Source organism: Neofelis nebulosa, chromosome 15, assembly GCF_028018385.1.
Source record: "Neofelis nebulosa isolate mNeoNeb1 chromosome 15, mNeoNeb1.pri, whole genome shotgun sequence".
Taxonomy (NCBI): domain Eukaryota; kingdom Metazoa; phylum Chordata; class Mammalia; order Carnivora; family Felidae; genus Neofelis; species Neofelis nebulosa.
In genome coordinates, this window is record NC_080796.1 from 72,688,477 (window position 1) to 72,701,160 (window position 12,684).

At 45.6% G+C, this 12,684-nt stretch overlaps 2 protein-coding genes across 2 annotated transcripts in view; both read right to left on the reverse strand.

The window, feature by feature from the left end:
* LOC131496392 (T-cell surface glycoprotein CD1a-like) overlaps positions 1 to 12,684 on the reverse strand; it is a 131,586-nt gene that overhangs the window by 101,669 nt on the left and 17,233 nt on the right. The gene's annotated exons all lie outside the window — the stretch shown is intronic.
* LOC131496396 (T-cell surface glycoprotein CD1a-like) lies at positions 5,470 to 9,554 on the reverse strand. Its single transcript, XM_058701923.1, is given in 6 exon segments — positions 5,470 to 6,013; positions 6,158 to 6,248; positions 6,581 to 6,859; positions 7,278 to 7,544; positions 8,231 to 8,497; positions 9,064 to 9,554. Coding segments are annotated over 6 exon segments (1,065 nt in total). The 5' UTR covers positions 9,128 to 9,554; the 3' UTR covers positions 5,470 to 5,916.

The window sequence follows — 12,684 nt, forward strand, 5'->3', positions numbered from 1 at the left end:
CATTCATGACTTACTCAGCTTTTTCTATTTGTATGGGAAACATGTTCTCGGAGAGTGGTTCCAAAATGTATGAGAGGCAGCTGTGTGTCCAGATACTTAACATATAATGAATAATCTCATCCTTTAAGCTTTTTATTCTTTGATGTCTACATTCAATCTTCCAGAGGCAAACATCAAAACTGTTAAATAAGGGGGCGCCTGGGTGGCTCAGTCGGTTAAGCGGCCGACTTCGGCTCAGGTCATGATCTCACGGTCCGTGAGTTCGAGCCCCGCGTCAGGCTCTGTGCTGAAAGCTCAGAGCCTGGAGCCTGTTTCAGATTCTGTGTCTCCCTCTCTCTGACCCTCCCCCATTCATGCTCTGTCTCTCTCTGTCTCAAAAATAAATAAATGTCAAAAAAAAATTTTTTTTAAAAAAACTGTTAAATAAGAAAATTTAACTTCATACATTTGAGCAATAATTTCTTTATTAAATGACCCATGAATCGCGCATCACCCCAGCTAGCACACAGGTAGGCACCTTGAGAAGTTGTACAAATGGAAGGTTTTCACAGAGGGAGGGTGGGGCCAGGGGGCTGGTAGCAAAGGAGAAGGGTTGTTCCAGGATTCAGGCCTGTTTTCTTGTGGGAAGAGCAAGGAGTCTTATCCTGCGCATGACCTTGTCTTCCTTAGGGGGTTGGAGAGGTGCCAGGTGACAGATTTAGTGGTACTGATGGAAAGAAAAATTTCCTGCCTGACTCATTTAGGCTACATTTCTGGGGTCACTGAAATTAGTTAGATGGGGTATGAAGCCCCAGGGAGGGAACTCAGCTGATGACATCATTTTGGGTCTACGATTTTCTTTTTCTAACAGGATGTGGCTCAAGGGCACGTATGTTCATTGTCTTCTTCCCCCACCAGCAGGAGCTGCCCTTGGTTCCCTGCTGGCTGGTCTGCTTGGGACAGAGAGGAGGTCACTACCTCTGCTCTGGTCCAGTCCCCTCCTCAGCCAGGTGCTTCGTGTTTCAGTTTGGAGACTGGGCCTTCGCCTCAGCAGATGGAACCTCTTAGTCTGGGACAAGGTGTGTTCCTGTCCCTTCCCCCACTGCCCCTCCCCTCAGCTGCAGAGTGGCTCACTGTGCCCTGAGGTAGTGGGGCTCTCTGCCCTTCCCACACCCAATGAAGACTCCTTTCTGTGTGGGGGATGGTGGCCTTCCTGCCCCTCTCAGGAGGGAGCTGCTGTCAGACCTCAGGCTTGTACCACCAGAAAAATCTGGCATCCTGGATGCCAGTCTGTCGGGAGCCCCTGGCCAGGTCGATGGGAAAAGCCTAGGGATACAGCAAATTTCTGGGACTCATGCTAGCCTTCAGTCATTTGTTAACACTTATAGCTGAAGTAATCTTTCTGGTTTGTAGAGACTATAGTATTTGTCCTATGTAAGCAAGGGTTTGCATGCCATATTTCCTTGGAGGCATCTGTATTTCCCTAGATTTTGCATTAGCAAGCTGCCCTGATCCTCAGCTCTGTAATGTGATGAGGCTTTGGGGCGATGGTGAGGTGTTTGTGGGGTTCAGAGCCAACAGCCAACAAAGAATTCTTGAAGACGTCTTTGGTGCAAAAAGGTGATTTCATTAAAGTAGGGGGACAGGACTCATGGGCAGGAAAAGCTGCCCCAGACCCTGTGGAGAGACTGGTTATATATTTGGGAGCTGGGGGAGATAAAGTGGAGGGGATGTTTCCAATGAGATTGTCATATGCTAAAGAACAACTCACAGGATACTGGAGGCCTAGCTATTGGCAAGCTTAGGTTGTTTTCCTTCTAGCAAAGAATTAGCATTAAGACAGTAGGCAGTTCCTGGAGAAATGTTTTACTCTGCCTGCCCCAAGTATTTGTCAATAGGCTGCAGGTCATAAAGGAAATCTAATTTCACCTGGCATTTCCTTCTTGCCTTTGTTACTTATCACTATGAAGGGTGATGTTGGGGCTCCAAGAAACTGAGTCTATAGGTTTCTGGAGATGAGGCTATTGATAAGACTGCATTTTTCTTGCAACTCACTAAGATATTTGTAAACTGATGGAGACTCATGTCCTACAGGACTGTGATCTTATCAGTTAACCATTTGTTTTCCCCCTTTCCTTTGTTCTTGGGCAGCCAGGGGTGCCTGAGGAATGTCACACATATCCCACCTGTAGGGGGGGGGGGGTTTGCTGATTGCTGCCTGTCAGCTTTCTTTATGCTCCCTGGTGATAATGCCTTCAACAAGTGATTTTGATCATGCAGCTTTTCAAAATCTTGAGTCTTGGAATGAGTTTTTTTCTCTCTATGTTAAAATGAAAACTTTCCCCACAACTATTTTCCTCCTTACATTAGCCTGAGATTATATCCATTTACTGGTCAACGAAGAAATAACAAGACACATAGCCCAAACACATTATCCAGATGATATAAAGCACCAAGAAATATTGAAGAGCCTGTAAACACTCTAGGACACCATAAAGTAGTTCAGCATGTCTAGCAGAGGCCAGTTCATGATAAGACAACCACGGAACATTCTAGCAGGAATACTAAGAAGAGAATCTGGGAACACCATTCCAGAACACTCTATTAACTCCGTGTGTTACAAATTCTCATAGTTTCTTATTACAAGTAATGGGAGATTTGCACTAGGATCTTTTGTGTGAACTTCATGATTATTAGCATATATGGCTTATTCTAAAGAAAATTGTGTAAGATTCTCATTTCATCAAGTATGATTACAACTAATGCTTTCTTAAGCTTACAAAAATTTATGTTGATATCTCCATAATTTTTAGGAATAATTCTATGCCTGGACCAAATTATTCAATCATTCAGAAATACTCATTGAGCTCCTATCACCTGCAAGCCCTGTCTTAGATGCTGGGGATCCATTAGAAGTCGGGTGCATATGTAACACCCTAAGATCTTAGTTCCTCTTCCCTAACCATCCTCTTTCTTTTTCTCTTCTTTTCTTTTATCTTCCCCATAGTGAGAACACTCTGGATGTACTCTCTGGGAAATTTTCATGTATAAAATTTCTCTGTCTTTTGCATACAGGTTTCTTCCTCATCCTTGCCTCTCTGGTGTTGCAAATAGATTTTAATTGTTTCAAGCTTGATTCCCAGATGTTACTGTCCAAGACAAAAAAAAGAGGATCTCTTTCCCCTGATCAACTGTAAGAATCTGTCTTCTAGTGACTTGGTCACCTAGAGCGAGTGCCTGGCTCTGAACCATCACTCTGAATGAAGACAACTGGCATCTCTCTGATGATTTAGCTGAACTCAATGTTTCCTGTCCATCCTTCAACCTGTCACATTGGCAAGGGTGCTTTCTCCTAATTGACTCGAGGAGATCGTAGCCAGGGCTGTGAATGAGGATAGTGTCAACCAACAAAAAACCACATGGTGGCCATGTGAGGGTAACAAAGTGGACAAGAACAAAGAGAAGAAGTAACTAGTCTAATTCAAATGAGAAGAGAGAAGTCCTGTGATTTGCCCCCATCCTGTATTTTTCATCTTTGCCACCTCTTCCATCTCAACTTAATTTTCCAGAAGGTCCACATGAGCAGCAGTGAGAGCCTGCACTTGGTCCCTCTGGATGTTCTCCTGCCCTGAGCCCTTTCTTTAAGCCCTTAACAAATTAGAACTTGTGCATTTTCTCAAGTTGAATCGAAATAAGCTGCTACACTAGGGAAGCAGATAGAAACAACAATGAAAACCATAATCAAATAGGAAAGCAAAACTTTTAAGCTCCAAATACAGTGATGATCTTTTCTTCCCCGGCTACTTTCCACTCAAAATGTCCCTTCTGCATGATCGGGACTTGAGAATGATTTGTGCAGGTAGTTAAAACACTAGAGTAACTGAAGTCCAACCATGGACATCTGCACTAGCACTGCCATTGAAACAATCACTCACAAAGATCCATCTTCAATATCTACGGAGGCTGTCTGTGCTAATGGACACACCTAGTGACATTGATTTGTAACCCCCAGACCCACCAGCTCACTGCTACTCATAATGAATGGCAGGGTGAGTGCTCTGATATGTGTCACCCATCGCATGTGTCCTGTGAGGCTGAACAAGTTGCTGCTCTGCATTTCCATGGTAATTCCCACACTGTAAACACGTGTCCTTTTCATAGTCTATTTGGTGCCACATTTTCTGCATTTACATGCACTTTCCTAGTGACTTCGGTGTTTCAAAAGGCCCTGAAGCCCAGAGTTGCAGGGCTGACTGGTGTTCCTAAGCACAAGAAGGTGAGATGAGCCTCACTGACAAAACTCCTGTGCAGGTACGTCCTGCTCAGGCTCGCAATGCAGACTCCTGTGCCTTTGAGTTCAGTGGTAATGATCAACAATGCGGTAAATCCAGGAAAAGGAAAAGGAAATTCCTGATGTCTATGTGGAGCTGACTCAGAAAGCGCTAGAGTAACATCTAGAATGCTATGATGATGCCACAAAAAAGGGGGTAAAGAGCTAAATACAAGGATTCAGAAGATGATGATTTCTAGTTTGTTTGTTTCTAAAAGCATCGTGGGCAGCATAGTTGTGAGGTTGAAAGATGAAGACACTGGCGATGACAGTAACCAGGCCTGGAAATGTCACACACTTCTGAGCTGGTATTTCACTATAGGGAAATAGAGCATACAATACTATTTGGGGAAAAAACGTGTATATAGATATAGATATAGATATAGATATAGATATAGATATAGATATAGATATAGATATAGATATAGATATAGATATACTGTCTTAAAACAAAAAGACACATGAAACAAGGCTATGTGTGTATCAGTGGGCAAGTGTTGTGAGCAGAGGTTTCAAAGATCGGAACCCTGTATTTCCCCCAGGAGCAACGGCTCATGTGGCTGACTCCATGTCCTCAGGGACTGTGACACAGCAGCCACGAATGTGAGGATGCTCTGTATGCCCTCTCCCTGCCAGACTCCCGTTCATTCCTGAGCACAACACTCTTACTGGCTTTCGGGACCCACTCGTTTCCCTCCAGGGACGCACTCACACTGCTACCTCTCAGGCACCACATTATTTATGCACCTGTGAATCCCCTGCTGGTTTTGCTAAAATGGAAATTGTGATGCAGTGAACCTCAGCTGAGGCCAAGCCCCTATATTGCCAACAAGCCCCAAGGTGATGGCTCTGCTGCTGTTCCTGAGCCACTCAAACAGCCAGGACCTGCATCTGCCCTCCTCCTTTCATCCACAACAGGTCCACTCCAACAGGTGTCTGTGTTTAAATAATAGAAATATCCACAGACAAAATTGTATTCTCCTCAGAGGCTCGGGGATGTTACCAAGGAACCATAAAAGTATCAAGTCTCCAGACAAAGTGAAAAGACTTTTAACAAGAAGAACATCAAACGTCTCAACTACAAACACGTAGTCTTACTACGTCGTGCGTTTGTTGTACTACAAACACGACAGGAGGCGAAAGAAGAAAAAACTATGAAATTGGCATCAATTCAACACAGACTTTTATTGAGGACATATTCCATGCAGGTGAGACTCCTTGTCAAGGATGCAAATATTAAAAAGACACGGGCTTTGCACTCAAGAGACCTAGGAATTGGAAGGGAAAAAGGATGTAAATGTGGGGCAAAAAGGATGGGAAGTGAGGCGCAGATTACCCACAGTGCAGGTTAGAGTGATGGAAATTCACACCAGGCAGAGACCGCTTCCTCTTGTGGATCAGGGAAGGCTCCCTGGAGGAAGTGACACAGATGCCTGTGACCCATGGAGGTACTCAGACTTCATTTTACTCTGAGATAAATTAGAGATTTAAGCCCCAGCATCAGGTCAGAACAAGAAATCCTGCTAAATTACACTTAACTCATCTTGACAACCCATCATCGAGCAGAGAGAAAAGACAAAAGTTGCACACAGAGACTTGCAAATCCATCACCACTGAGCTGGGTTTAAGTATGTCCTGACTCCTGGGCTGCCGGGATCTTGCTCTAAAGGGAGGCCAGTGAACCGATGTCTCCAGTGTGTTTTCCTGGGAAGATCAAATTGGAAATTGCTCTGCAGCGGGTGTAGGTGGGGACAGCAGGGAGAGGGGCACGGGGAGGAAGAGGGCTGAGGACAGAGAGGAAGGTAAGGGGACGCATGGGAAAGAGCAGGAAGGTGGTTCCAGACTTACCGACGCTTCCAGAGCCAGAACACAAGACCTGCCAGAAGCACCAGGGGCACGATCACCACCAGGAAGACCAAGCCCACCGGGTGGTGCTGCTCTGTGGGTTTGGTGCAGACGGTGTCAATTCCCATCCACCCCGGGTTGACCTGCACCTACCTGGTCCTTTTTGCTCCTGTCACCCTCTGCCTCACCAACCACCCTTCCTCCTTCTCATTTCCCATCCCTGCTCAGAGGTGGACACTTCACCAAACACTCTGCTTCCTCCCACGTCTGTAGGATCCTCACCTTCAGCTCTCCATTTCTTGCGTTATTAATTTTATGTCCTTTATGATCTGCAGTCCCGAGAATCCCAAATGTTTCATCTCACTCTCCTGCTCTGCTTCAGGACCACCCACCCCCTTTCCCAGCTGGACCCCTACCCTTTCTCACCCCAGTAGAGGACCATGTCCTGGCCTCCTAGACTGCTGTGTCTCACTCGGCAAGACAGGCCAGCTGCCTCTCTGGCTTCCACGTCCAAGGACGTCTGAAGATACCATGTCCCGTCAGCATGGGGCAAGAGGTCACCTCGCCAGGTGCCCTGTTGCTCCTGGTCACCCCGCATCCACGTCACCCACACTGGCTTTGGGTAGAAGCCAGAGACGTGGCACACAAGGAGCAGATGGCCAGGCCCTGGACTGGAGCCAGTGGACAGCCAGGCCTCTGGCCTCACTGCAGAGACAGGACAGGCATTCTCAGACTGACAGGGTACGTCTTCACATCACATTAGAAATACACATCTTGGGGCGCCTGGGTGGCGCAGTCGGTTAAGCGTCCGACTTCAGCCAGGTCACGATCTCGCGGTCCGTGAGTTCGAGCCCCGCGTCAGGCTCTGGGCTGATGGCTCGGAGCCTGGAGCCTGTTTCCGATTCTGTGTCTCCCTCTCTCTCTGCCCCTCCCCCGTTCATGCTCTGTCTCTCTCTGTCCCAAAAATAAATAAAAAATGTAAAAAAAAAAAAAAAAAGAAATACACATCTTTCCACCTCTAGGAACCTGTCACCATCATCCCCTGACTCTCTTGGCCCCTACTCCACCAAATTTGAGAATATGGTGCAAATTTATGATAATGCTTGGAGAGAGGGAGCAGGACTGACCTTGTCGCTGAAGGTCTGCCTACCCAAGAGGAAACGGGGGCAGATGTCATTAATATTTGCTTGTATTCATAAGTTGACCACATGGTACTGATTGAATATTTTGGAGACCTGCTGAGCTCTCCTTCCTCCCTTTGGAGATGGCCACCATGACGTGTTCTGGAAGCTCACGAGATCTGACCCTTTATATGCAATCTGCATGAAGCCTGTTGATGCTCCTCCAAAGTGAGAATCGCAGCCTCCTGCCAGCTGTACCTGAAAGGGATCTGGGAAGAGAGAATGTGAGTTACAGGAAATGGAGAGGGAAAGAGATGAAAGGAGATGAGTGGAAGCAAAGGACAGAGGAAGCAGAGGAGAAGTTGAGGGCTTTGGACAGAATGGAACAAAGTTTGGTTTGAGTGGAGACTCAGACAGAGGGGAAGTGGTGGTCGCTGGAGGCAGAAGAAAGGTAAATTACTGAGAAAGGAGCACATGCTGGAGGAGAAACAGGAAGGATGTGGGCAGAGAACAAGGAAGGGCTCCACAGGGGAGCTGTGATAAAATCGTCAAGGGTGAGGGGAAGGCAGTGGGCAGAGGGAACACGTAGACAGACAAATGTCTCTGATGGGACTGAATGGGGAGAAAAGCACATTTCAAGGATCAGTCACAGAGTGAGGAAGACGAGAGTCTCTGGCTGGAGGCCAGGGAATGGGGTGGTCATGGGAGACTCTGGTGAGAGACAGGAGAACACAGCCTGGTGTCAAGGAGAGGAGGGGAAATAGCAGAAGGCGTGAAGCTTTTCAAGTTCGGGGTCTGGCTTCTGCCTCCCGAACACAGGGGTGTGATTCTGTTTTATGATGGGGAGTCGAGAGGTTCAGCAGCCAGGGGAGGCTCTTTCCTGGAGGAAGAAGGAATTCATGGTGACACACACAGGCCACCTCCATCCCACCTGTCCTGAGGGACCCGAGCTCACATTCAAGCTGCCATTGACTGGCATGCTCCTGAAATATCAGAGGAAATCTCGTGGAGAATGTGTGAAATGACTTTTCTTGTTCCATGAGCTCCTCATTGCTGAAGTTGCCCCTGGACCACGGCCACAGAGAAATGAAAGCACCCGTCTTGCTGGCCCAGCCACGAGTCTGCAGTTCATCCAGCCAAGCTGAGCCCTGATTCTGTGTCCAGGAACGGTTGCAAAAGGATGTTGTCAGGATGGTTCGAAAAGAGATTGGCTCTTGGAAGTCTGTGCCAGAAGAACAGATAACATTGGGAAGGAGAGAGAATGCCAAAGAAAGTTGCCAGGGAGGGGCCCGAAAATCTAGAGGACAGGGAGCCGTACTTCTCTCAGGAGACATGTGCTGCCCCGGAGCCCCAAGCTTCATCCCCATCCTTCAGAAATGGGATCAGGGATGTTCAGGAACAAACAAGGCTGACATCCCTCACTCCCCAGGAATGTGCTTGGGAACCCACACCACAAGTGCACACACGCACACGCACACACAGATAAATGCACATATGTACACACACACACTCAGAGTTGCATGTGTATGCACAAACATAGACACGTATACAAAGAGCCGTACGGACACACACAGAGACATGCAAACAGGCACCTATATGCACATGCTCATACCTGCTAACACTTGCATGCAGACACACAAGCACAGGTACACACATCACAAACTCGTGCACCCATGCAGACACACATGTGCACGCACGCAAACACACATGACTCACATGAGCACACACAGGTATGCATATGTAAGCGTGCATGCTTGTGCTCCCACAGGGCGTGCCCAGAGTCCTCACCATCGTCAGTGTCACCACCTGGGACAAGAACCGTGAGCAACACCAGTTGCAACAACAGCATCATATGTGCAGATGTGCTTTCTTTCTCTCCGAAAGTGGGTCTTTGGCGTCTGTTCTCACAAACCTCCCCACACGCAGCCCCTCTCTTCTGACTTCCTTCTCAACACACACGCCTGGCCTGAGTCTCCACGACAATGCAGATGGACTCCACCCTCAACCCTGGGCACCTGCTCAGACTCTCACTTCCCCTCCGGGTCTGACCCTCCTCTCCCGCTTCCAGCTTCTCCCTGTCACCAGCCTCCATTCTGTTTCCCGAGGTCCTAACTCAGGTGCTGGGCACCAAGTCTTGGGTGGCATGGAAAAGGGACCCTACCTCTCGCGCCTTTTCTCCTCATCCAGACAGTAACCCATGAAAACACGCAGTTCCCCAGCACCCACCCTGGAGTCTGCTGTCACCCTGTCCCTCATGCCCTTGGGACACTCCCCATGGACATCCTTCATGTCTCACCCCATGCTAGCTCATTCACATCTCTACTTCTCACTGCTTGTGCTAAAAAACAAAATCAACCAGATGAATTTGAAGGTCACCTTCCCCTAATTGGGAAGGTAGGGGTCTAATCATGAAAATGACCTCACCTCTTGGGGGATGGAGAGGATCCACGTGAGAGAGGACCTCACTGTGATGAACAGAGAATTCCTCACTGACGGGGGAAGACTTGCATTTCTGGGGGAGGTTGGACTGCACTTAGGTTAGGTTAACAAGTTTTGGGGAGTTGGCCTGCTCAAGGCACCATTTTGAGTCCATGGGTTTCTTTTAACACTTACTCTATTTGCTTTTCCAAATTTCGCCATGATTGCCTGTATGACAGTATCAACAACCACCAGTTCACCATTATTTTAGGGGAGAATCAGTTGCCATCAGAGAGACCATAGGACATTGAAACATCTGAAGAATACCCCCTCAGTCAGACTTGCATTAATGTATATTCACTCACCAAACAGTCACTTAACAGCTTCCTGGATCCAAGCACCTTGCTACATTCATGAAACTATAGTGTTCATGGGGTGCCTGTGGGCTTACTTGGTTGAGCATCTGACTTTGGCTCAGGTCATGATCTTACAGTTTGTGGATTCAAGCCCTGCATCAGGCTCTGTGTGACAGTTCAGAGCCTGAAACCTGCTTCAGATTCTGTGTCTCACTCTGTCTCTCTGGCCCTCCCCTCCTCATGCTTTGTCTCTCTCAAAGATCTCTCTCGCTTACTCTGTCTCTCTCTCAAAAATAAATAAACATTAAATTTAAAAAAATAAGGTAAGAAAATACAGTGTTCATCATGCAATCACTTTATTCAAGGAGCTTTTAGTCTCTTTGGGAAGAAAAACACATAAACCATGAACTATTCATTTTGGTGTGCTGAGTTAGTGTTCCTTTGGTTGTTTGTTTTTTTTTTTAATTTCCAGTATAGTTAACATACAGTGTTATATTAAGTGTACAATATAGTGATTCAGCACTTCTATACATTACCCAGTGCTTATCAATATATGGGTAATTCTAATCCCCTTCACCTACTCCACCCATTGCCTACCCACCTCCCCTCTGGTAGCCGGCAGTGAGTTCCCTCCTATAGCTAAGAGTCTGGGGGGGGGGGGGAGGGGGTGCGGTTGTTTGTGTCTCTTATTTGTTTGCTCATTTGCTTTGTTTCTTAAATTCCACCTATGAGTGAAATCAAATGGTATTATGTCTTTCTCTGACTAATTTCAGTGACCATCATACTCTCTCGATCCATCCATGTGGTTGCATGGCAAGATTTCAGTCCTTTTTATGGCTAGTCATATCCCATTGCATGAACAGACATCTTATTTGTCCATTCATCTATCCGTGGACACTTGGGCAGCTACCACATCTTGGTTATTGTAAATAATGCTGCAATAATCATGTGGGTGCATGTATCTTTCCAAAATGCTGTTTTCATAAATACCCAGCAGTAGAATTAATGGATCATATGGTAATTCTGTTTTTAAGTTTTTGAGGAACCCCCATGCTGTTTTCCACAGTGGCAGCACCATTAGCATTCCCACCAACAGTGTTCAGGACCTCCTTTTTCTCCACATCTTCTCCAACACTTGTTTCTTGTGTGTTTGGATTTAGCCACTCTAACTGGCATGAGGTGACAGCTCATTGTGGTTTTGATTTGCATTTCCCTGATGATCAGTGATGTGGAGCATCTTTCCAGTATCTGTTAGCCATCTGAATGCCTTTTTCAGAGAAATTTATATTCATGTCTTTTGATTAGTTGTCCTTTTGCTGTTAAGTTGTACAAGTTCTTTATATAATATGGATACTAATCCTTTATCAGATGTTATTTGTTAATATCTACTCCCATTCCATAGGCTGCCTTTTAGTTTTGTTGGTTGTTTCCTTTGCTGTGTAGAAGCTTTTTATCTTGATGTAGTGTCAATAGCTTCTTTTTCCTTTTGTTTCCCTTGTTTCCAGAGACATATCTAGAAATAAGTTTCTGTGTCCGATGTCAGAGACATTACTGCCTGGGATCTCCTAGGATGTGTATGATTTCAGGTCTTACATTCAAGTCCAATCCACTTTGAGTTCTTTTTTGTGTATGGTGTAAGAAAGTTGTCTAGTTTCTGTCTTTTACATGTAGCTGTCCCATTTTCCCAACACCATTTGTTGAAGAGACTTTCTTTTTCCCATTGCATATTCTTGCTTTCTTTGTCAAAGATTAATTGACCATAAGATTGTTGGTTTATTTCTGGGCTCTCTAGTCTCTTCCATTGGTCTCTGTGTCTACTTTTGTCCCAATACCATACTGTTTCGGTTACAGCTTTGTAGGATAACTTGATATCTGGAATTGGGATACCTCCGGCTTTGTTTTGTTTTTTTTTTTTTCCTTTTTCTCTCATGATTGCTTTGGCCATACAGAGTCTTTGGTGGTGGCATAAAATTTTATGATTGCTTGTTTTAGTTTTGTGAAAAATGCTATTGGTATTTTGAGACTCATTGAACTAAATCTGTAGATCACTTTGGGTAATATATCCATGTTCCCAATATTTGTTTTTGCATTCCATGAGCCTGGAATATCTTTCCCTTTCTTTGTGTTACCTTCAATTGTTTCATCAATGTGTTATAGTTTTCAGAGTACAGGTCTTTCACCTCTTTAGCTAAGTGTATTTCTAGATGTTATTATTTTTGGTGCAACTGTAAATGGGATGGTTTGCTTAATTTCTCTTTCTGCTGCTTCATTATCTTTGTATAGAAATGCAAAGGACTTCTCCATACTGATTTTGTATCCTGTGACCTTACTGAATTCATGTATTGGTTCTTGTTGTTTTGGGGGAGGCGTCTTTAGGGTTTCTATATATAGTATTGTGTCATCTGCAAATCGTGAATATTTTTCTTCTTGGCCCATTTGGATGCCTTTTAGTCTTTCTCTTGTATGATTGCTGTGGCTGACACTTCCACTATTATGTTGAATGAAAGTGGTGACAGTGGTTAGTGGACATCCTTATCTTCTTCCTGACTTTAGGGGAAATGCTCTCAATTTTTCACCATTAAGTATGATGTTAGCTGTGGGTCTGTTACATACGATCGTTATTATGTTGAGTTAT